The sequence below is a fragment of the Lissotriton helveticus genome, chromosome 3_1 (genome assembly GCF_964261635.1).
Source record: "Lissotriton helveticus chromosome 3_1, aLisHel1.1, whole genome shotgun sequence".
In the NCBI taxonomy this organism is placed as follows: Eukaryota; Metazoa; Chordata; class Amphibia; order Caudata; family Salamandridae; genus Lissotriton; species Lissotriton helveticus.
This window is the reverse complement of record NC_136061.1, coordinates 333,129,596-333,154,552: the sequence shown is the minus strand read 5'-3', so window position 1 is coordinate 333,154,552 and position 24,957 is coordinate 333,129,596. Positions and strand designations below refer to the sequence as shown.

At 41.6% G+C, this 24,957-nt stretch overlaps 1 protein-coding gene across 2 annotated transcripts in view; it reads left to right on the top strand.

Moving 5' to 3' along the window:
• The window catches only part of ITGAE (integrin subunit alpha E), an 844,898-nt gene that overhangs the window by 780,804 nt on the left and 39,137 nt on the right, over positions 1-24,957 (top strand). For both annotated transcript variants that reach the window (XM_078679953.1, XM_078679952.1), the window contains one exon: positions 13,840-13,935. In XM_078679953.1, coding sequence (XP_078536079.1) covers positions 13,840-13,935 — 96 coding nt within the window. The remainder of the gene's footprint in view (positions 1-13,839; positions 13,936-24,957) is intronic.

Here is a 24,957-nt window from a genome sequence, read left to right as displayed (position 1 = left end):
CATTTTGATAGTATCCAATCTGCCCCACCAAGAGAGGAATAAGGGTGACCAAGTAAGGAGAAGTGATTGAATTTTCGTGAGTAATGCACGAAATGTATGTTTAAGTGTAGCATTAGGAGAAGAGGAGAACCAAATACCAAGGTACTTGATTTTTGAGGGGCACCAGGCAAAATTGGTATCAGCGAACATGAATTGGTAACATATAGAATTCAGGGGTAAAACTTCAGTTTTAGAGAGGTTGAGCTTATATCCAGAAATACTAGAATACAAGCGGACTTCATTGAGAAAATGGGGTAGTGATTCAACAGGGCTAGACATACAAATTAATATATCATCTGCATAGGCAGATATTTTAGTTTCTATAACATTATGTTTGAAGCCATTGATTAGTGAATTAGCACGAATACGCTCCAGGAATGGTTCTAGGCACAGGATAAATAATAAAGGGGATAATGGACAACCCTGTCTTGCACCTCTGGAAAGGGAAAAATATTATGATAAAGTGATTATTAACAAAAATACTAGCCCGAGGACCTGGATATAATAGCTTAATAAAACACATACAACTTGGCCCCTCATGAAAGTACAGGCCTCCCACAATAATAATGTTTAAGAAAGATTGAGAAGCACAGAAAACTGTAGTTAAAAAAAAACAAACCAAACAAACATTTACAGTACACCAATTCTCAATTCTCAAACTTACTTGTAAAAGAAAAGTTCAAATCCAAAATTCCTCAATAAATCCAATTAAATGCTATGATGCAGCAGACATACACAAAGAGTGATCCTTCTAGCTCCGAATCCAAATGAAAGTGAACACCACATGGACAAAGCACTGGGAGGAGCCTGGTGGACAGGAACAGGAAGTTGGAGACTCAGGGGCTCTTCCTTTCTCTTGAGAAAAAGAGTAGAAACAAAAAGAGGACTCCTAACCCAAATAAATACAGCCAAATCACAATCTGAGGGGTTAAATGAACATTTTTGAGAAGATTTTAACATGCTCGAGAGATATTCTGTGCCAGATTGCAGTTTCTGCGTGTTCGGAAACGCGATCTTACCAACATGGCACTACAAGGAGGATCGCGCGTCCTAATGACCTGTTCGCGCGTCCGAATGACGTTATCGCGTTCTCACAGTTGCATGGGATTGTGCGGCCGGATTCCAAACATCGTAGTGAACGCGGCCGGGAGAGAAAAGCGAGAAAGCGAACGCAGAACCACGGTAAGTCATTACCGCGCACGCGAGAATGCTATTGAGCACGCGAGGAAGAAAAACTACTACGCTACGGTGTAGATTGCGAAGTAGTCGACAACTTCGCGCTCGCTGCGAAGTTGCCGAAAATTCGCAAACTCCGCGAACGGAGCGTAGTTCTCCGCCCAGGGTTAATAAAAACACTCGTATTTTCAAATAAGCTTCCTATGGCCGAAATTATTGGTCTCCCTGGAGGCTTTTCTGCCTTCTTGTACACCTTGGGTATCAAGTACAATTGTCATTTTTGAGAAAGTCAAATTCTGGCTTGCTGATCAGTTCCATTCCTATCCAGCGATATAGTTCATTGTGATACTTCTCTTGTATCCCCACTATATGTGTTGGGCTGATTCGATTGTAGCATTCCTGGTCCTGTAGTTGTGAGAGTGCCTCGTCATTGTACATGGTGAGTGGCCACAGGACTATGTTGCCACCTTTGTCCGACCACCACACCACGATATCTGGTCGTGCTTGAATTTTTTTAATTAGGTTGTTGTACTCGGTTCTTTGGTTATGGTTATGAGTGGTAAATTCCCTGGTGCTTAGGAGTGACAGTGTTTTTAAGTCTTTAATCACGTTGTCAGCGAAAAGATCAAGGTCATCCTTTGGTAACATGGGCATGAAAATCGATTTGGGCTTGAATGCTGTGCGTATGGTTTGGTATATGTCCAATTCCGATCTCGACGCTGTTTCATTTGGAGAGATTTGGCTTGTTAGATCCTCTTGTTTCAAAGCTTTTATGTCTCTAAGTAACCCCATGTCAGCTGTGGTCAATGCCCCAAATTGTTCCATACCCGATGGTGTCTCTGTACTCCTTTTGTTCGTATTGATAAAGTATTTTTGCAATTTCAGTTTACGCACAATTTGGAAAAGGTCGATCCTTGTTTGTGCGTAGTCAAAGTTAATTTGTGTGCAATATGTAAGTCCAAGCGATAAAATATCTCTTTCTTTTGTCGTTAATTCCATGTTGGTCAGATTGATTATCGTCGTCTGTTTTGCCTGTATTGTCTCTTTGTTTGTTTTTATACTGTCTTTTCCCTAGCGTCTGTTTTTTCTGCGTCTGCTTTTTGTTTTCAAATCTGTTGTTTTCCTTTTACCCACTCCTGGCGCGGCCGCCGTGGGTGCAGGCTCATCATACGCTCCATTAGTAAACAAACAAACTCCTGCACTGGGGTGGGTACTGGGCCTTTCTTGTTGCCACTCGCATTGCTTTCCACATCTGATTCCATCTCAGAGCTCCATTCTGATTCGCTCTGTTCCACATTTGTAGTTTGAGTGCTCGCCGTTGCTGACAATTGTTGGCGTCTTATGTTCTCACATTTCTTCTAAATGGTATATATTCTTCCATTTAAATAATCATCTCTGTCTCTTTGGAATTTTATCGCTTTTATCTGTTTTATTCCACCTTCATTTTTGTTACCTTTGCTTGAATTTCTTTCATAATTTTTTGTATCTCTTCCTAATTTTCTCGTGATTCTAGTTCTTTGTAAATTTCTGATATTCTCTGTAAAAAAAAATCTCTGTCACTAGCCGCATATTTGATTAAAATATTCAACATATTTTGCGACGACTGCGCGCTGTTATCTGCCCAGTCCTGTAACATTGCCGGGTCCGGGTTTTCATATGTGGGAGCTACCAGGATCCTGAATCCTCTCGGCACTCACCCCACATCTAGATACCTTTTCAATGATTTGCACTCCCACCATTTAGAGACTTCCCTTTTGCGGAGTTTTTCTAGTTCCATCGTTAATATTTTCACATCATCCTGTGCAGTCTCAGCACTCTGGGTTGTCGATTTCGTTGCGGCTGATTCAGTTGTGTCTGTATCATAAAAAAAAAATGTCCAGAGCTGCCTCTTCCCGTTCTTTAACCCACTCCTCGGCCATAATCGGAATCCTAAATGTCACTTTGTAAATTCACTGCCTGTGTTTCTTTTTTCCATAGACTTATTTGAGAAAAGTTATAGCAAAAACTGCCGAAGTTATAGTTAGCTCAGGTGAATTACTGCTGAATTTCACTGGTTTTGTATGCGAGTGAAATGTGAGCCTTACTATAACGTCTCTGTTACTTTTGTTTATTTCAGTGAATATATATATATATATATATGTATTCCCCTGACAAGTAATGCTTGAGGTTGCCCAGCCTGTCAGGTTGGGGCTTGGTAGTGGGTGTCACCGCAAAAATATGGCCTGATGTATTGGGCCCTGTACGAGCTCCTAAGGAGAAAGGCTAAGAACTTGGGAGTCTGGTTTGATCCTAAGTTGTCTTTGAACATCAGATAGCCTGTGTTACAGGAAAATGTTTTAACATCCTTAAACTGCTAAGAAAGATTATGGACCTTCTCCTTTTTTTTTGTTTAAGAAGTTTTTATCAAGTTTTTCAGAACAAAACAATACAAAAGGAAAAAGTACACATGAAATAAACACATTACAATATAACAAAAATCTGTAAGCAAATAAGCAAATAATAATCAAAATGTGAAGAGAGTAATGAGAGTCAGACAGATGAGAAAAGAAAAGAGGAAAAAGAAAAAGAAGGAAAAAAGAAAAGATAGAGAAAAAGGAAGGAAAAGAAGGGGAAAGAATATCCAAAAATGTAAAAAGAAAAGAAGCATATAGAAAAAGAGAAAGAAAATAGAGTACAGGAGCATGAGTAGAAAGATAAGACGTAAAAGGAAGCCATAAAAGATCAGATTTAATTTTTTGAGAAAGGGACATAGAAGAAACAGAAGCAATCCTGTGTTCATCACAGATAAAATTCCACCAAATTAGTAAAGAAATTTTAGAATTATCTTTCCAAGAGGATAATATTACTTTAAAAGCTAATAAAGGTCAAATAATATAGAAACAGGTGATAACTCTGGAACATCAGGAGAGTAAGAACCTAGAAATACATTTTGTAGCGATAATGTAATATTGCATTTAAAAATGGACATGCAAATATTCCAAACAGATTTCCAAAAAGATAAAACATTAGAACATTCATAAAGTTGATGTTTCAGTGTACCCGTAGCATTGGAACAAGACCAGCACAACGAAGATGAGGAGGAAGAGAATTTAGAATTACAAACAGGTGTAATAATAGCTCTATTATAAATGAAATACAAAGATTGGGTAACTCGAGCAGCAACAGAAACTTTGAATAGCTAAGACCAGATCTTATCCCATGTAGAAATAGAAAAAGAAGTCAACAAATCAACTTCCCAAGCAATCTCAACAGGGGATTTGTGTCTTTCATTAACACTTGATAATAACAGCTTAAATACAAGAGCAGCTTTAGGTCTGTGTGTTGGAAAGAATAGATATAACGGTGTGGTGGGAATAAGAGATGGAGAATCCACTGGAAGAGCAAAAGTAGCTAAATGTAATTGTAGGGCAGTAGAAAGTAAAGTATATTAATTGAGGCAAGAGTCAGACAAGTGGTATTGAACTTGTAGGTTCAGAAAAAGGGATAATAATTGTGTGGGACAGTAGTTGGTGCACATAGTTAATTCCCTTTTTCTTCCAGTGTTTGTAATAGACAGATTTACCTTTATATTTAAGAAATTTATTAAACCATATACTAGAGGATAAAAAACATTGAAACGGAGTAAAACCATTAGAAATTGTGCTGTATAAAAGATTTTGAGAATATTTCAGAATAGGGTTATTTGATAAAAAATTACTATTAGACATAAAAATGACATTTTGAAATGAAAAGTCTTTAAGCAAGGAACGTTCAAAAACAATCCACCTAGGAATAGGAATGTCGGCAAAATCAAAAGATAGAGCAAAAGATTGCTTAATCAAGAAAGCCGAGTGATATACTTTAAAGTTTGGAAAACGAACACCACCTTCACCCTTGGGGCGAATGAATTTATTAAGAGCAATTCGTGGGTGTTTCTTATTCCACAAAAACGTTATACATGCTGAATTAATTTGAGAGAAATAAGAGTGGGGTATCCGAATGGGTAGCATAGAAAATGTGTAAAGGACATGAGGGACGATCATCATTTTGATAGTATCCAATCTGCCCCACCAAGAGAGGAATAAGGGTGACCAAGTAAGGAGAAGTGATTGAATTTTCGTGAGTAATGCACGAAATGTATGTTTAAGTGTAGCATTAGGAGAAGAGGAGAACCAAATACCAAGGTACTTGATTTTTGAGGGGCACCAGGCAAAATTGGTATCAGCGAACATGAATTGGTAACATATAGAATTCAGGGGTAAAACTTCAGTTTTAGAGAGGTTGAGCTTATATCCAGAAATACTAGAATACAAGCGGACTTCGTTGAGAAAATGGGGTAGTGATTCAACAGGGCTAGACATACAAATTAATATATCATCTGCATAGGCAGATATTTTAGTTTCTATAACATTATGTTTGAAGCCATTGATTAGTGAATTAGCACGAATACGCTCCAGGAATGGTTCTAGGCACAGGATAAATAATAAAGGTGATAATGGACAACCCTGTCTTGCACCTCTGGAAAGGGAAAAATATTTTGAAAAGTGATTATTAACAAAAATACTAGCCCGAGGACCTGGATATAATAGCTTAATAAAAGAAATAAAGGAGGGTCCAAAACCAAACCATTGAAGAGTAGTAAACATAAACTGCCAGTTAATACTGTCAAAGGCCTTCTCGGCATCTAAAGACAGAGCTGCAAGATCGGCTCACAAAAATCTTCTGGCGACCCCCCGGATCGTCAAGGCCAGGTGGGGAGGGAGGGCTTTTTTCTCCCTCGCCCCTAAACTGTGGAACACGCTTCCAGCTGACCTTAAGGGCCAGCCATCTCTTGCCCCTTTTCTGGAAAAATCTAAAAACCTGGCTATTCGCAGAATCCTACCTGTAAAATCTGCTTCTTTCAGATGCCTCCGACCACTCCGTTGTTTTTCCATCTGATGCGCCTTGATGCCTCCGGGTTAAGTTGCGCCATATAAATTCCCAATTCATTCATTCATTCAAGAGGTAACTTGTATTTTTTGCCATATGAAATAACATTAGCGAACATTCGGGCATTATCAGATGCTAATCTGCCTTTCACAAAGCCAACTTGGTCAGTTTTAATCAATAGAGGGATTACTGTTTCAAGTCGGGACGCAAGAATCTTGGCAAAAATTTTGCTGCAATCATAGTTTATTAAAGATATGGGACGATAATTTTTACATTGGGAATGATCTTTATCTGGTTTAGGAATTATAAAAATTAAGGCATCCATGAAGGAACCGGAGGCTTTGGCATCTGTAATAAAAGAATTGAAAAGTGTCAAAAGTTTGGGCACAAAAATGGATAGGAAGGTATTGTAAAATTTAACAGAGAGACCATCAGGTCCCAGTGCTTTGGATTTTTTTAAGGATTTAATAGCATTAGTTATCTCTGTAGATGAGATGTCTCTCTCTAATGCATTAAATTCATCAGGTAGAGGGAGGGGAGGGGAGACCAGAGAAAAAAGAATCCAAATTATGTTTATTGGGAAAAGTGTCATCAGAATATAGAGACTGATAGTAATTATGAAAAACTTCAGCAATATCTTCATCAGATGACACTAATTTGTTAATAGATTCATTGAGGATAGGGCCAACATTTTTACGTTCTGACTTAATTTTCAAGTTGTTGGCTAGCATCTTACCCGCTTTGTTTTGACCTCCATGATATTTGGATTTTATTTTAAGCAAAACATTACAAGCGTCAATTGTAGCTAATTTATTAAGGTCAGATTTTGCCCTAATCAAATCATGAAAAGCAGAGGGTGGTCTAGAGGAGAAATATGTATGCTCTAATTGTTTAATGTGTAGTAATTGATCTTCATATTTTGTCCTCGTGTTTTTCTTTTTTTTCGACACATCTGAAATGGTAAAGGCACGAAATGAGGCCTTAAAAGCATCCCAATTGTTAGGAACAGATGTGTCAGCTGGATTATTGAAACTAAAAAATTCATTAATAAAGGAGGTAGACTCTTTAATACAAACAGGGTCAGATAGTAAAAAATTATTGAGTTTCCATCGACTAAATTGAGAGGAGGTAAGTGAGAGATCTAATACAGCATGAACTGGTGCATGGTCGGATATAAAAATGGAACCAATGTCAGAAGATTGAATAGAAGGGAGTAGAGATTTACTGACCAAAATGTAATCAATCCTAGATCTAGTGTGATGTAGATTGGGAAAAAAAGTATATTCAAGCAAATCAGGGTTACATGTTTTTCAAACATCATATAAGGAGCGAGAGGCAATGGCTGACTGGAATGCTTTGTGAGATTTATCTGGATTACATTTGCATGTGGATAAACGATCAGAAAAGGGATCTAACCATTGGTTAAAATCACGAGCAACAATAATATTTGGACAATCTACAGAAGAAAGTAACATTTTAATGTTGTTCCAAAATTCAGGAACCGGTTTTACAGGGCCATAAATATTTAGTAAAACCAGAGTTTTATATTGCATTACAATCTTTGCCATTACCCAACGTCCATCATCATCACTTTGTGTAGATAAAATTTGGACTGATAGTGATTTATGGAATAGAATAGCTACACCCCCCTTCTTACTAGAGGCAGAAGAATAAACGACCTGACCCACCCAATGTCTTTTTAACTTAATAGATTTTGCATCAGTGCAATGTGTTTCTTGGAGAAAAGATATTTGAGAACCAAGTTTAGAGAAATGGCACAGTACCTTTGGTCTTTTGACTGGATTCCCAAGACCACGGACGTTCCACGTAACAAACTTACACATAATGGAGGGAGAGGAGGGTAGTACACGAACGGGAGTAGTACACATCAGGAGTATATCTACAGAAAAAAAACACACCACATCAAAAATGTATATGTGAAAAGTGGAATATAAAGGTACAGTATACCAACAAACAACTGAAATAATGCAAATACAATTAACAATACAGAACAGTCATAAAAAATATGAAGAAGACAAGAAGAAGCAAAAGGTATAGCAATAGAAGGGATATAAGAGAAAAGGGGAAAAAGGGGGAAAAATAGAAGAGAGAAAAGAGGGAAGAAGAAAAAGCAAGTGAACAGATCAAGGCATAGCAGCCAGGTCTGTAAAAGGAAGAGAAGACGGATCAGTAGGAGCACAGTGGCACCAAAAGAACATGGACCTCAGTGATAGATAGAAAGGTAGGTAGAAATAACCTCATGTAGTGAGGGAAAAAATAAAAGATATGGGGTACATGAAGCAAACATATAAAATAGATATTGGAGGAACGATCCTAGAAAAAGAAAGGTCAATTAGTAGTATCCATTCCAGTAGTAGAGACAGTTTGCAGATATAGTCTAAGTTTCCCTGGGTCATCAAAGGAGCGTGAGCGACCATTGTAATTAATCTTGCAGAGACAAGGATGGAGGATTCCATGTTGAATATTAAGTTGACTCATTTGAGGACGTAGAGCCAGGAATTCTTTGCGACGTGCATTAGTTGCATTTGAAAGATCTTGAGAAATGAAAATGTTATGGCCAGACCAGATGAGACGACGCTTAAGCTTGACAGCCTTCAGAACATGCATCAGTTCAGAAAATTCTAGAAATAACATTATGATGCCCCGTGGTTTAGTGGCATTGGGGTTTAATTGACCCAAGCGGTGAGCTCTTTGAATGTTGAGGAGATTGTCATCGATTGGAGTTCTAAAAGTTCTGGAAGGAATTTCTGTAAAAATTATACCATATCTGAACCCTCAACATTTTCTGGAAGACCATAAAGGCGTAGGTTGTTTCTACGATTTTCAGGGTCCTCAGTATGGAGCTTTAGGTTATGTATTTCCTGCTCTAGAAGAGGGATTTTTGAAGCTACGTCCTGTAGATTACTAACCCTCTGTTCCAGGTCCAGAACTTTGCCTTCCACAATCATCCATCTTTCCTCAATTTGTTTTAGTTTTTCGTTGGTCGCAGTCATGAAAGGTTGGAGCCCACAAACTTCATCCAAAATAGAGTCTAAGATAGGGTTTTGAGAAGAGTGAATAGGAGAAGGCGGGTCATTTTTATGTCTCTTCTGTTTTGTCCCCGATATAGCTGCTTTTGCATTATGAATATCATGGGCCATGGTTGAATGCACAAAAAATCACTATATTGTAGAAAAAGCGAAAAAGATGTAGATCAAAATGGACTTGGACACCAATATAAGACGAAATATGACAAATTACGACCAAAAGTAATCCTCCAAAAAGTGAAAGGAAACAGTCAAACTGCAAGAAGATTCCTCATAAGGTAAATGCTGATAGTAGTTATAGCATAGGAAAGGGCCAAAAAAGCAAATAAAAATGAGGCAAAAACAATGTTATCAACATGGTGGAGCATACTTGCTGTCTAGGTGCAGACACCAGAAAAGAGATAGACACTTTATTATCCGATTAGAAGAACACTGGTGTGAAGTGAGCCAGAATGTTTATGCATGGTAATTGCAGGCGGCACCAAAGTTTAGGCATAAAATCGTAGCAAGAGCATGTAGAGGGAGTATCAAACTCCAATAACCTCAATGAGCTCAATCACCAAAATAAGCATGAATGGCCAGTCAGCGGTATGAAGATCGTGACAGAAGCACAACGCGAGCTCAGCACCTAAAATGGCGGCCGCTCGCGCTAGTGCAATGGAGAAAAGAATTTTAAAAAAACACTGCGACTAAATTAATGATAAATGCACCACTCAACACAAAAAAGTCAACAACTGAGGAGGAAAGAGCATGTAAGCAGTCCCAAGAGCCAAAGAGGTGAGCCAGGCATCATGGAAGTACGGTGCGGAAAATAACGCGGGTGCCGCGACCTGAAATGGCGGCCGCCCTCGTCTCCGATACTAGAAAAGAGCGCTACCTGGTATATTCGTCAGGGAAGGTAGAACCTCCTCAAAATTGCAGCCATCAGATGCCACACACTTATAGTGGGACGCCGCAGCTGCTCCAGATCCCAAACGCAGCATTAGAGGTAAAAAAATCATCGAAGAGTCCAGCGATGTTGGGGAGCTCAAGCAGGGTTCGCCATCTTCTTTCAGCGTGCAAGCCACGCCCCCCGGACCTTCTCCTTTTAACTGCTTGGAAAACCATTGTGCAGGCATTGGTGATCACGCAATTAGATTACTGTAATGTCCTCTACTGGGGAGCAACCAAGGGAAAACTGCAGAAATTGCAGAGGAGTCAAAATGCGGAGGCACGCCATTTGTTGGTCATTTGCAGGTCCAGCTCTTGCCACCTTACATTGGCTGCCACTCAGTAAGAGAACTTAGTTTAAAGCCAGGGGCTTCTTTCATAGAATGTTCAATGGCCGGTCCCACGATATTTGGCCTCACTTGTGCAATGCCACCATACGAACCAAAGCTAGGATGGGCAGTTGCTCTTTTGGTTTCCTTGTGGCAAATAAATGGAATTGTCTGCCTCTACAGCTGAGAATGGAACCTTCGGAAAAAGTTTTTCGTTAGAGGCTTAAAACACGTTTTTTTCAGTCTGCTCTAGAACAAGGTTGTATTGGGTAAGATAGGGTGGTGGAAGCTTTCAGGCTTCGTCACTGTTAGAAGGTGAGGATTGTTGGGCTGTTGGCTTCCTGGCTTTTCCCTAGTGCAGGGACACACCTTTGAGCATAACCAGGCACTTTATAAATCAGATTATTATTATTATTATTATTATTATTATTACGATTATTATAATAATAATAATAATAATTATTATTATTATTATTTATTAATAATAGAGTTGTTTCAAATGATGGGGAAAAAGTGAACACTTTAAAACTTAAGTACTCTTGATTTGCATTTAAAAAGAAGAGCAATTGACTTATTGAAGTGATACTATATGACAATATTACCTTGTAAAGGTGGAGTTTACCATAAAATAGTTGTGTTAAGTTTATGTCTTACAACAAAGGCTTTCACTCCACTGTTTCCAATATATCTAACATTTGTAGTTTTATGCTCTGGTTTTGGGTATTTTCTTTGGCTCTAAAAGTAGAAGAACTCCTTTTTTGAACCACCATGGGAGCAATTACCTTCCCCTTCAAAAGCTTTTCTAGAGCAATCATAGCTATCAGTTCAATAACTTGCGATATCTGTGATAACTTCTAGTATCGCACTTATCAGAATTCTTTTTTTGAATCTCACTCACTACATAACTGGGTGCAAGAACAACCACAACAGTAAATGTTAGCATTTTAAACCTGCTGGAATTTAAAGGTAAAAAAAAACCAAAAAATACAATGACGTACGGATATTTGTGGGGTATGCCCCATTTTGGGGGAACACCTGTAATAGGTATAGTTTATCTCACCCAATAAATAACGTACTCCATGGTTTGATTGTTTACCAATGTTCGCTCCAAGTCCCACTAGAAGTTACGGGCACTCGCGGGCGGGTGCAGCTTGCGGTTGAGGGCTCCCGCACTAATACCACGCTCGGCTTCAAAAATTAATTACTTTTCCAAAGAACCGCACTCGTAAATCCAGTTAGGTACTCACACCATCAAGTTTATTTCATCAGAGACAACAGACGTGTTTCAGCCTAAAGCCTTCGTCAGTGTTGATAGCACTGCTTACGCTGACTCGATTTTACATGCATTCCTTCCTGTCACTAAACATTAAAGATGGACTGCAGCGGTGTGGCAAGTTTAAGCGCCATCTTAGAACATGTCTATGTACATACTATTTACATTCTATATGTTCTTTTGCAGTATATCTTGCACATTGCGGCGCTGTGCTTGCTAACACGTTTGTTGGGAAGTGTTTGATGATCTCGCCGTGTATCGGCATTGCTCCCCTCGAGCTTCGAGGGGAGATATTTGGAGTGTGAAGCCTCGCACCCCCGATTTCCTATCAGTCCATCCTGCCATAGATTGGCTAGTGTAGCATGTGAGGCCCTGAATGTAGCAGTGAGTGCCCGGTGTATGCCATGTATCTCTGCGTACAATCCCCTTAGGTTATGTGGTAGTGTTATAACGCGTCATATTTGCTTAGGACATATTTGCATATCCACATTGTGTGCACTTATTACCTTAATTCACCAATACTACAAATTATACCAATATTATACATTATTTACAAAGTTAAACATGGATCTTCCATCTTCCACATTACCTTGGTCACAATCCAACCCAAAGTACAGTACTTTGGGTTGGATTGTGTACCAGACAGTATAAGAGGAGGAGACAGGCTTAAAAAGCTAAGACGCCTGGAATCTAGGTATATTATAGACCTAATGACCAAGGTACCGATGGGGCTTAATAGCGGAGAAGAGCTGGCAGTCCATCTAGGTAGGTAACTGCAGAAAAGAAATTGTCTCTCTAGTAAGTTCACTAACTGCCTCTCGAATATGAAATGCTAGACAAAATTGGAACACCGGAATAATAAGGGATCATAACTGTGTCTGGGACTCCGAGTATTATGGGACAATTTGAATTGAATTGAGATGACGGAAACATATGAATCTTTGTAAACCTGTAAGAGTAATGTGGAAGATGGAAGATCCCTGTTTAACTTTGTAAATAATGTATAATATTGGTATAATTTGTAGTATTGGTGAATTAAGGTAATAAGTGCACACAATGTGGATATGCAAATATGTCCAAAGCAAATATGACGCGTTATAACACTACCACATAACCTAAGGGGATTGTACGCACAGATACATGGCATACACCGGGCACTCACTGCTACATTCAGGGCCTCACATGCTACACTAGCCAATCTATGGCAGGATGGACTGATGGGAAATCGGGGGTGCGAGGCTTCACACTCCAAATATCTCCCCTCGAGCTGGAGCAATGCCGATACACGGCGAGATCATCAAACACTTCCCAACAAACGTGTTAGCAAGCACAGCGCCGCAATGTGCAGGATATACTGCAAAAGAACATATAGAATGTAAATAGTATGTACATAGACATGTTCTAAGATGGCGCTTAAACTTGCCACACCGCTGCAGTCCATCTTTAATGTTTAGTGACAGGAAGGAATGCATGTAAAATCGAGTCAGCGTAAGCAGTGCTATCAACACTGACGAAGGCTTTAGGCTGAAACGCGTCTGTTGTCTCTGATGAAATAAACTTGATGGTGTGAGTACCTAACTGGATTTACGAGTGCGGTTCTTTGGAAAAGTAATTAATTTTTGAAGCCGAGTGTGATATATATATATATATATATATATATATCAGTTTACACTCCAAGATGCATGCAGGCACCACATAGAGAGAACGGACTCTTGGATACGCTGTAGGTTACTTGTCAAGGTATTGTCTTTATTAAATTAAATCATACATATACATACATACATACATATATATATATACGTATATATATAAATATATTTATATGTATACAGTGTATACATATATGTAGTGTAATTATTCTATAGTAACACTTTCACTTTTTGTTATTCTTGGTGCTTGAGTATGTAAAAGTTCATCCTAAAGGAAACACTGAAATAAAGTGCATATATTTCCAATTGCGTCAGAGGGAGATGGTGAAATTCCACTACAATTGCTACTAAAGGTTTCTATTAAAGTGAACAATAGAGGCTCTTCAGTCAAGATGGTTGCTACTTAATTATACAGTGTCTTTCTGTTTCTTCCATTGCCATTGGCAGAATGCCTGCTTTCTAAATGGTCTATCTGTCTTGTTTCTAAGGTGGTAGAAGATAAAATAGATTTGGTGGTCAACGCTGAAATAAACTACAACCAATCTCTCTATGCAGCCTTAAAGTTAAGCAACCTCAAAGAAACGGTAAGGAAAATTCATGAGATATCTGCCACTATGATTTTCCCCGCCTGCCTGTAAAATTCGAAATACCCACAAGTGTATTGAACTGTACAAACAGAGTTAAATAACAAAAACATGCATAAGCATTGCAGCATATTTTTTATCTCTGCAAAGTTATTGTGTTCTTTTCAAATATTGAATGAAGCAATAGTGAATGTATTTTAATGTAGATGTTTCCAGTACCTTGATTTGCAAGGCGGTAGTTTTGCAGGAAAATATCAACACAAAAGCCTTCTTATTAAGAAGTATTGGCCTGATTTAGAATTTGGCAGAGAGGGTACTTTGAAACATAGTACCCTCTCTATTGAACTGAAGGTCCACTCGCCTCACTTAGAATGAATGTGGACCTTCAATGCAGCAGTGACAGCGGACTACTACATCTCCATCGCTGACCTACTCCCATGATGAACGACGGAGTGAGGGCCACTGGTGGTTTGGCCATTTGAATGCATGCCTGATTTAGATTGGGCAGTCAAATGTCCACTTTTCACTTCTCATCACTGCCAGGTAAATCCTGGCAATAAGGGGCAGTCAAAACTTTAAAGTGGCCCCCAAACTATGGGATAAAACTCAGATGGTGTGGGGGCATTAGTTTTTCTATTTTCAAAAACAAAATTCTGCCTTGGAATTTTGTTTTTGAAAATATAGAAACATATCAGAAGTTTGATGGATGATACCTGTGAGAAATTGGGTAATTGGTACCAGGAGTGAAGCCCTAACCAAGCTGGAACCACAATCCTTGTCAGGGTGAGCCACGAGCAACCCCTAAATTAACCTGGGCTGAGCATTTTAAGAGCTTTGTACAGAGCAGTCAGGCTTAACTTGGAGGCAATGGGTAATGAATTTATGCAGAACATCAAACAATAATAAAGCAAAAACGGAACACAGGAAAAATCCCCCCAAAATGTAAAACATTAGAGTATTTTAGTAAATAAAACAAGACCAAAAAATCCAATCAGTAGTCCTGGAGATCTGCAATTTTAAAGATTTATGTGTAAATAGTGCCAAAGAGAACAAAGCGCCAACTGGTCACACTGGACCGTGACAAAGTCACAAGTTCAGGCCAACTGTGTTGAAGTGCGGCCAGCTACAGGGACCCAGTTAGACCCACTAAACAAGATTAACTTAAATCCTGCTTGCAGATCTTTGCAAGGTCCCATGCTGAAAATGCGTCATGTAGCCAAATCAATGTGTTTTGTTACGAGGAGCTGTAAAATTCTGATGAGAAGTCCTGCATCATCGTTGAGGATCCCATCAATGAGGGTTTTTGCTGCAAAGTCCAGCGTGGAAGATGTGTCTCGCAGCTGAGGTGATGCATTGGTTCCGAAGAGCTGCTGGGCTCTGATGCAAGAACCTCTGTCGCCGTCGAGCATGCCGTCGATGATGGATTTGTGATAAGAAGGCCTGAAGTGAGGCAGCTTCTCACAGCGGCGGTTCCGATGCAGGCTGCAAGGTTGATGCAGAGTTCTTGGGTTGAGAGAATCCTTGCAGCAGAGGCAATGCATCAGTTCTGCTCTGCTTCATAATGCACAGCAGAGGAGATCCACAGATCCACAAAGGGGCAGGCAGAGCACCTTCAGGCCCACTTTCATGGGACCAGGACTTTGTAATCACCAGTTGTCAGGGTAGGTCCCAGGGCTGGCTTTAGGGCAGTGTGGCATGTGCGACCGCACTGGGCGCTGACCTGTGGAGGGGGCGCCGACCTCAGGGGGGCACTGTGTTTAGTAATAACTCATGGTTAAAGAGATGAGGGTTATTTTGCCCGGTGGTAGTGAGTGAATCCGAGGAGGCGGTCATAGGTTGTGGGGGTGCCAAAAAATATTGTCACACAACCAGCCCTAAAGCTTGCCCTGGTAGGCCTCACAGATGGTGGAGTCCGTGTGTTGGGTTTAAGGTTGTTGGAGCCTTAAGTCCTGATGGCTCTAGCCAGCGGCCAGCCAACTAGCCCTTCGAGTTACTCTGGAGTCCTGGGTTCAATAGATGCCGGTCTAGTCCTTCGAACCCAGACAAGAGAGCATCAGGTCAGCATAGCAGGGCAGCAGTCCTTCAGAGCAGCAGTTCAGCAGAGCGGTAGTCCTTTTCAGCAGCACAGCAGCCTTTCTTTCTAGCAGAGTCTCCACAGGTACAGATGTTGACTGAAAAGTTGGTGCCTGGGTTCCAATATTTATACCTAGATCTTTTTTTTGAAGTGGGAGAAGCTTCTGGAGTTTTACATGTGAAAGACACGGGTTTCCTGTCTTCTCTGGCCTGGCCCAAGACAAACTACAGGGAGTATGTTGCCATTTGTGTGGAGGAAGGGCATAGACTATTAATGTGTAAGTTAGTCTATGTGTACGTTGAGCTCCCCCCATCCTGTCAGTGATGGCCCAACCAGGCTGTCTAGGAGGAATACACGAAGCACAATTGTCAGCTACACCCAGTCATGTGACCCAGAGACAGACTGGAGGCACTAAAATTCTAAGGCAGAAAAATGCCAAGTGGCATTTACATTTTTTAAATTCAAAATCTGACTTCACAATGAGAGAGGCATTATTGTTATAATTCCAAATACATCAAACATGAACTAGTTACCTGCTCCCATTTAGAAATTATCACTAATAAGGTAACTCCAAAGTTATCCTATGGTAGGCCTTGCAGTATTGAAAAATGAATTTTAGAGTTTTTTACAACCAGGACATGTAAAACCTAAAAAAGCAGGTAATATTTTTTAAGTACACTATACCTTCCCTCTGGGCTGTCCAATGCTTAACCTGGCCTATTGGTGACTTACATGTATTAAAAAGTAAGGTTTGGGCCTGGCAAACGTTTTTTTGCAAGGTCGACATGGAAGTTAAAAACTGCACACACAGGGTGTAGTGGCACACCTGATACAAGTTTGAAAGGGCTATTTAAGTGGGTGGCACAATTAGTGCTTCATTTCCACTCGTATAATTTAATTTACCGCCACAACTAGTACCATTCTACTGGGAACTTACAAGTAAATCAAATACGCCAATTGGATATAATCCATTTCTAGTATATTTTAAGGAGAAAGCACAAGCACTTTAGCACTGGATAGCACTGGTAAAGTGTGCAGAGTTCTAAATTCAGCAAAAACGAAGTCAGCAAAACAGAAGTCTGGAAGCCAAAAAATTAGGAAATGACCCTTTAGAAAGGACCAAGGCCAATAGTACTGTCATTTTGACTAAGCAGTCCATCAAAATTTAAATACATTGACAGGAACTGCCTAGACAGTGGTTCCTGCCAGTGAGATGTCCACAGGGGCAGCGGACATCTAAATTCAGAGTGTGTTAATCTGTCAGGGCGCAGGAATGTTTTACTCCATCACCGTAACAGAGTTATAACCATACTAAATCAGCCCCTATGTCTGAATTGTAATATTTAGTAGCCTCACACACTGTATAACATTTTAGGTTCTACACTTCTTCACATAAAACAAGCTTCTTCCATATAGGAAAGTGTGTTTCAGTTGCAGTAACCCCCCCTACTTTTTGCCAGGCTACTGATGCACTTTTTCTTGGTGTGCCCTGGGTCTCTGTCAATCAGGTTCCCAGGGCCTGTGTCCTTTCCTCAAAACTAACCCAATTGGCATCTCTGGCCACAGGTCCACCCCTGGTATATGGTACCGCAGGTACCGAGGGCATTGTGACCAGGGAAGACCTCTAAGTGCTGCAGCACTTATTGTGGTAACTGCAAACACAACAATGATGGACAGAATGTGGATCAATGTCACACATTCACCCCAGTCCAAAGATCTGGGCCCAAATCCATCGTTTTTCCACTCCACACCACCCTGGGTTAGACAATGGCGATATGCAAATCAGCGCTGACCCTGTGCCCCATGGGAACAGTCCAGTCCGAACTACAAAAGCCATGTCCTTCCCAGAACGGAAACAAGCATCCGAGGACCGGCCCGGTTTCGAGGTAACACCTCTCTTCAGCCCGGCTAGCTTGATTCCAGTGGTGTGGAGTGCCTGGGACTCACGTCTGAGCATCCCCAGTACACTTAGAGCGGTAACTGCAAACACAACAATGATGGACAGAATGTGGATCAATGTCACACATTCACCCTGTTGGCACTCGGCCTTCGGGGTGGCCCCGATGATGAAGCATGTCACCACTAGGTGGTGAGTGAGGGGTTTATTATAACCTAAGGAAGACTCCCGTCTCCCTTTGTCCAGCTTCATCATCCGTCCTCATTCAGATCACCTTTCGAGTAATCCCTTGAGGTGGTACTCCTTTCTTGTTTACTAATACTAGTCCAGGGGACCAGGAGTACTCTCCATTCACACCCTTGTGTGAATAAGCTTCCCTTACTCTCTTTTTGTTTAAGTGTATATTGGCAGCGCACAGCTGTGAGAGGATTTTCTGCATCCTTTCTATTCATACTACATAACCTACTCGCACACACACAAGGCACACGATGGGGGAGAACCAAGGCCTCACTTTTACAACCAATGAAATTGACGCCATCATGGGCGAGACCTCTGGGTTCGCAGATGCTGGCATCTCCCAGACCATATCACAGACGAGCGAATGGGAGAAACTCTCAGAAATGAAAAGAAACAGAATAAGAACTATACTACACGGGACTATTCTGAAAGAATATGTAACGAACAACATGGCACCCAAGGGCCTGCTAGTGACCAATGCCCCACGAATCTTTCTGGATGACCCAACATTCAGGAAGGACTGGGCGTTAATAGCCTGGCATTGCACTCATGACTGGATTATGTTAATACTCAAGACTGCCCTTAGACTTTCCGAAAAAATACGGATTGAATTCCTAGCTACAGAGGCGCATATCAAAACAACCATATCTGGATACAAGAAAAGACTAGATGAAGTTAACAAGGAAATAAACGAATACAAGGACAATCTAACGCAACAGAAGGTCACCAAATTTCAGAAAGACCTGAAACGGTTCTCCTTCGTAAAGACATACCCTTACTCCGACCCTGACTATGTGACCCACGCAAAACAAGGCTTAGACTCTGATGCATCAAGCAATGCTTCCAGCCACAGTAGTGGCTCAAGTACAGGGAGCGGCCAACAGAAGTCTAGGGGCGGCCGTAGACCTCAAAACCAATGGCCACAGTACAATCAACCTATGTTCCATGGCAACTTTAACCTACCACCTCCCCATTTTCCTATGTATGGATGGCAACCACCATTCCAACCAAACTTCCCACCACAATCCTACCAACAAAATCAATTCCGGCCTCCTTTTTTATCCAGGGGCGGGCGCGGAAAGGGAAGAAGAAGACAACCGAATCAAGTACACTGGGAGCAACCGGACCCATTGAGCGATCACACCAGGAACAAGGCAGGGACAAGCAACACGAGAACCTAGTTACCAACCTTTCCAGCAGACCTCTGTCAACCCTAGAAGAGAGTGTACTCAACAAAGGACTAGGTTTCGTCCCCACAGCTCGCCTGGATAAATTCCAATTACACTGTGAATTGGTAGGTTTCTTTAGAAAGCTTAAATTAAAAGCTTTTTTCGAAAAACAAGGAACTACTGTGGAACAAGAAATCCCTAATGAAAGTGGATTAAGGAACAAATCAAGTTTCATTCCACCCTCCCACACCATCCCAGTAGAACTATTTACCTTCGAACAAGCGGTTTATAATGATGTTGAAAAAATGGAGACTAAATCAACATTCTACAACTTGAGCCATGCAGAGAACCTGGCATTAAAAAATCTCCGATCATGTGACAGCATTATAATCAAACCAGCTGATAAGGGTGGTGGGGTAGTAATCATGGACATGGATACATATCGAACAGAATGCACACGTCTTCTCAATGATGACAGGAACTACCAAAGGTTGCCATCCGACCCCTCACAGGACCTGTAGGCAGAAATATTTCAACTTGTGGAAAGTGCTGAGAGCTTGGGAGGTATCTCAAAACAAGAAGCAGATTACCTATGTGCGTCTGAAGGCAAGATACCCTATTTGTATATCCTGCCAAAAATGCACAAAGGAAAATTGCCACCGCCAGGACGCCCAATCGTCTCAGGTATTGGTTCACTGCTGGAACCATTATCTAGGTTTTGTGATTTTTTTCTAAAAACCATTGTTCAGGGTACCTCGACCTACCTACAGGATACCAAAAGTCTACTCGGAATGTTACAGGACCTTACTATAAACAATGAAACCATCTTGTTAAGCTTTGACATAGAGAGCTTGTATACAAGCATACCTCAGGACGACACTATCAGAGTCCTGGAAGAAACCCTGAATAACACCGACTGGAATTTCAACACACCCAGAGCCTTCATCCTTGAATGTGTCAGTTTGGCATTAAAACGCAATTTCTTTGAGTTTGAAGGAGACCTGTTTTTACAAACAGGTGGTACATCCATGGGCAGTGTTTTCGCGCCGAGCGTAGCGGGTCTCTACGTATTCAACTTTGAACAAAAATTCATTCTGAGCAACCACAATCCCTTCTTTGAGAATCTTAAGTTCTGGAAACGTTACATTGATGACGTGTTGGCAATTTGGCAGGGACCTGTCACACTACTAAATGACTTCATCAATTGGATTAACACCTGTGACCAACATTTAAAGTTCACACATTGCTTTGACAACAAAGAGTTGGTGTTCTTGGATGTCGTTATCACAAAAGAAACTGACCATTTATCAACTCGGATGCACTACAAACCAACGGCAAAGAACAACCTCCTGAGATACGAGAGTTTTCACCCCCGCCCTCTTAGAGAAAACCTCCCTTATGGTTAGTTTTTAAGATTGCGACGCAACTGTAGCAAATTGAGCGAATATAAAGAAGAGGCTACTGACCTAAGTAACAAACTGACTATCCGTGGTTACCCAGCCAAAACCATCAGGAAATGCCAGAAGAGGGCTCGGAACCAGCCTAGAGCGGCACTTTTGGAGAAAAATGTGCCCAAGAATAAAGACATACTGTTAACCTGTGTAACCACATATAACACCATCTCCAACCAAGTGACGAAGAGCATAAATCAACATTGGTCGATAATAAACACTGGGAATCTCCATTGGGAGAAACCACTGTTCTCCTTCAAGAGATCACGTAGCCTAAAAGACAGTCTAGTAAACACCAGACCAATCATAAAACGACCTCCAGGAGACCAAACCATCACTCAAGCATGGGGGCTGCCTGACGTCATAGGTCACTATCGCTGTGGAAACTGTAGTGTGTGTCACCTGACATCGGATACCAAGGAGCTCGAGATTGAACCAGGGAAGGTGTGGAAGCAAGAGACACACACCAACTGCAATAGCTGCAACGTTGTTTATTTGATCGAATGCAGATATAAAAAAAGATACATTGGAATGACAACACGAAAAATTAAACAACGTATATGTGAGCACCGCAGCACCATTCGCTGCAAGAAAAGCGCAACGAGATTGACCGATCATTTCATCTCAAACAATCACACTCCTAATGACATGACCTGGACGGTCATCGAACAAGTCACTCCAGGCCCTAATTTACAGAAGCGTCTTTACGAAAAAGAACAAAGATGGGTCTATAGACTTTCTACCCACATACTGGGGCTGAACGATAATATCCCCTGGGCAACTGTTTTATAGCCTATAACCCTTAATCTAGTCAATCACATTCATATATTGATTGTTTCCTATTTGTCCGCTACTTGAGTCGCTTCTGGCAGTAACTCTCTATTATGTATGTCCCTATGAATTCGACACTGTCATTACCTCCCATTTGTAATCCCAATTGGCATTGGCACCTTCACACAATCCCATGAGTAAGGATCGCACCTCGGTCCCCAGCTCAGTCATTCCCATGCCTTCCAGCACCATGCCCCTTCGCATCTCCTACAGCTGGCACTGTGTTGTGCAGATGCCGGTGCTTATCACACCTTGAATATCCTTTTAACTTCTGGCATTTAATATAATTGAAAAACTTGTCAAGGATTTTACTTCATTTAGCAGGAACCGAACCCCGACTCCCTGCGTAGTTGCCTAGCAACCGAGGCAGCACACTGTCCCCCCGCGCCTCCCGTAGTCAGTCACGTGCTGTGCACAGACGCGACTCCGCCTCCAGGAAGGGTCAATGTATACGAGCCTGCCGGCACCCTCCATTGCGGGCATACGGAAAGCTGTATAGGTGACGGGCCTTTTTCCTCATGGATAACTGTAAGTAATACCTCTATTCCTTGGCAACGAGGCTCCCTGTCATCACTCATTTGCCTTTACTCGCATCTACATGATGGAGTTCTTTTCCAGACGCGTGACTGCAGCGTCCTAAATCTCGCCTTACTTTCCTCGCCAGAATATGTTTCTAAATCGGAGGCCACCCTCCCTCCATCCCGTGATGCCTTAAGACCCCCGTGAGGAGTACGTCTTCTTATGTGTGTCTGTTCGTATTTGTTGTGTTTAATCTATAAAACCACACCAGAAAGGTTGTTTGATTTTTGATAATTCACGCCGCTTTTCCGACTTGAGTGTACCTTTGAAAAGGGCCGATTCACACACTTTAAAATCGATGAGTGTGCGCATAATGTATTTCTCAGCACATCACAATTTTTGATAGGTGTGTTGTATCAAAAAAGACTCCGGTGTATGAGCCAAAACTGCACTTCTTTGACTTAGTGTGCTATCTCCCCGGAGCATTCCTGACATGGGGTAATAAATTCTCCCCAATTAGCTCACATTACAATGCGATAAGGTCTGAATGAGTACTGTGTGAGGAAACCACGAGACACACGTGATGAGCACTGCACGACGTTACAGGCTTTTAGTGATCTCATTTTAATTATCCTTTTCTCTCCACAGGTCTATTTATATTTTCTTCATACCCTATTTTATGGTCTTGAAGCATCAGCCTACTACAGATTTTGTAGATAAGGCTCAGGAATCTAGGGCTGGCAGGGTGTTAGTGTACTCTGACCCCCCATTTTCCTTTCGGTCCTGAAGAAAACCCGGCTAACTGCTAAGTATGGGTTGAAACATGTAGACCTTGCACATACTGATACACACAGTCATAACTCACTGTAATTGTATCGCAACACATTTTTATTTAATGTCCAGTAATCTTAAAATAAAATCCATTTGTCATAGATATACCAGGACATTTTTTAACATTTTTTCTGCACCACTCACAAGAACCCGCTCCACTGTATTCCAGGTGTTGCAGCACACCCTGTTGGCACTCGGCCTTCGGGGTGGCCCCGATGATGAAGCATGTCACCACTAGGTGGTGAGTGAGGGGTTTATTATAATCTAAGGAAGACTCCCGTCTCCCTTTGTCCAGCTTCATCATCTGTCCTCATTCAGATCACCTTTCGAGTAATCCCTTGAGGTGGTACTCCTTTCTTGTTTACTAATACTAGTCCAGGGGACCAGGAGTACTCTCCATTCACACCCTTGTGTGAATAAGCTTCCCTTACTCTCTTTATGTTTAAGTGTACAATATGGGGTGTACCCACCCCAGGGAAGGGGCCAATTGGTCCCTGCCCTTTACCTACCTGTAACACCCCTAAATCTAGTATTAAGAGGCACCCTGAACCTTGCTTCCTCAGATCCAGAAACAACAAGAAGAAAAGAAGAAGAAGGACTACACTGCTGTGCAGCCAGCTAACGAGAGGAAGACACCCACTGACTTGGTTGGCCCCAGCCCTACAGGCCTGTCTCTCCTCGAACCTGCTCCTGTGAGATCCCTGTGTGGCCTGCAGCCAGCAACTTCAAAAACCCTGGAGGACCTGCCTGCCTTTACTTCCAAAGACTGCTTCTCCCATGAACACCAGATTTGTTCAATTGCAACCTCTGGTAGCAGCCGCAGACCCCGAATCCAGCCCACTCTGTACCCACCGAACCCGGCCTGAGCATGAGTGGAAAAACACCATGAGGAGGTCACCGTGGCTATTTTGACCCAAGATCCAGCGACCCCTGACTTGCCTCAAGCCTCCAGCCAACGCCTGCAACCTAAATCCAGAAGGCCCCCCTAACCGCGACCCGGAGCTGGTAAGAAGATCCAACCCCAAAAGGCACCCCTGCACCTGACGCCCCACAGCCTTCTGTGCCCAAACCGACAGCGCCTCGCCAAACCCTAACTTCCCAACTTACCTCTCGAAGTGGTGGTCGCACCCAGAAGTCCTTCATCTCCCTGCCTGCAGTGCTTTTGCAAACCAGAGGTTCTCCATTGAAAACAACAGGGCACCCGACCTCGAAAAAGCACCCTGCACCCGGCTGCCCTAGTGCAGCTGAGGGTGCACCTTTTGTGCTACTTTGTTTCCCCATTTGCCCTGACCTAAACCCTAGGAGCTTTGCTCCCACAACCCAGGGGTTTGCTTGTCAGCAGCCAGCAACCGGAGGCCCCTGTTCCCTATTGGATAACATTGGACCTCAACACCCTGCACCCACCCGCCCTATTGCCGCTGAGGGTGCAAACAGAGTGCATCACTGACCCTGGGGGACCCCTGAGTCTAACCCCAGAACCTTAACTCCCACAGTCGATAATTTACCTGAGAACCGATAACCTGTTTTTCCTCCATAGGATAACATTGACAATTTTCTTCCAAAAAGTTTTGAAATCTAAATATATTCTTTAAAAATCGAAGGAATAACCAAAACTTATTTACTTACCTGTTTGCAGGAAATGTCCCAGTGCTGAATCTAGGTATTCAGCACTGAGTTAGAAAAGTAACGTAAAAAGTAAGTTACCTGTAATTTACTGAAAAAGCCTATTCATTTCAATGCTTTTTTTTGCTAAGTATTGAAACCTACTGCATCCCCTGTAAATCAAAGTACAATTCCTATTCCATTTTCAAACTGTTCTACATTCAGCAACTTATTACTGTAAAGTATGTAATGCTTACCTGTGCCAGGCTTGCTTGGTCCTAAAAATAAAACAGTATATATTTTTATACAAAAACAATTGGCCTAGAATTCAGTTCTTGAGTGTGTGAATTCATTTGCTGACTGAGTGTGTACATCAAATGCTTAACACTGTCCTCTGATACTGCCTTACTG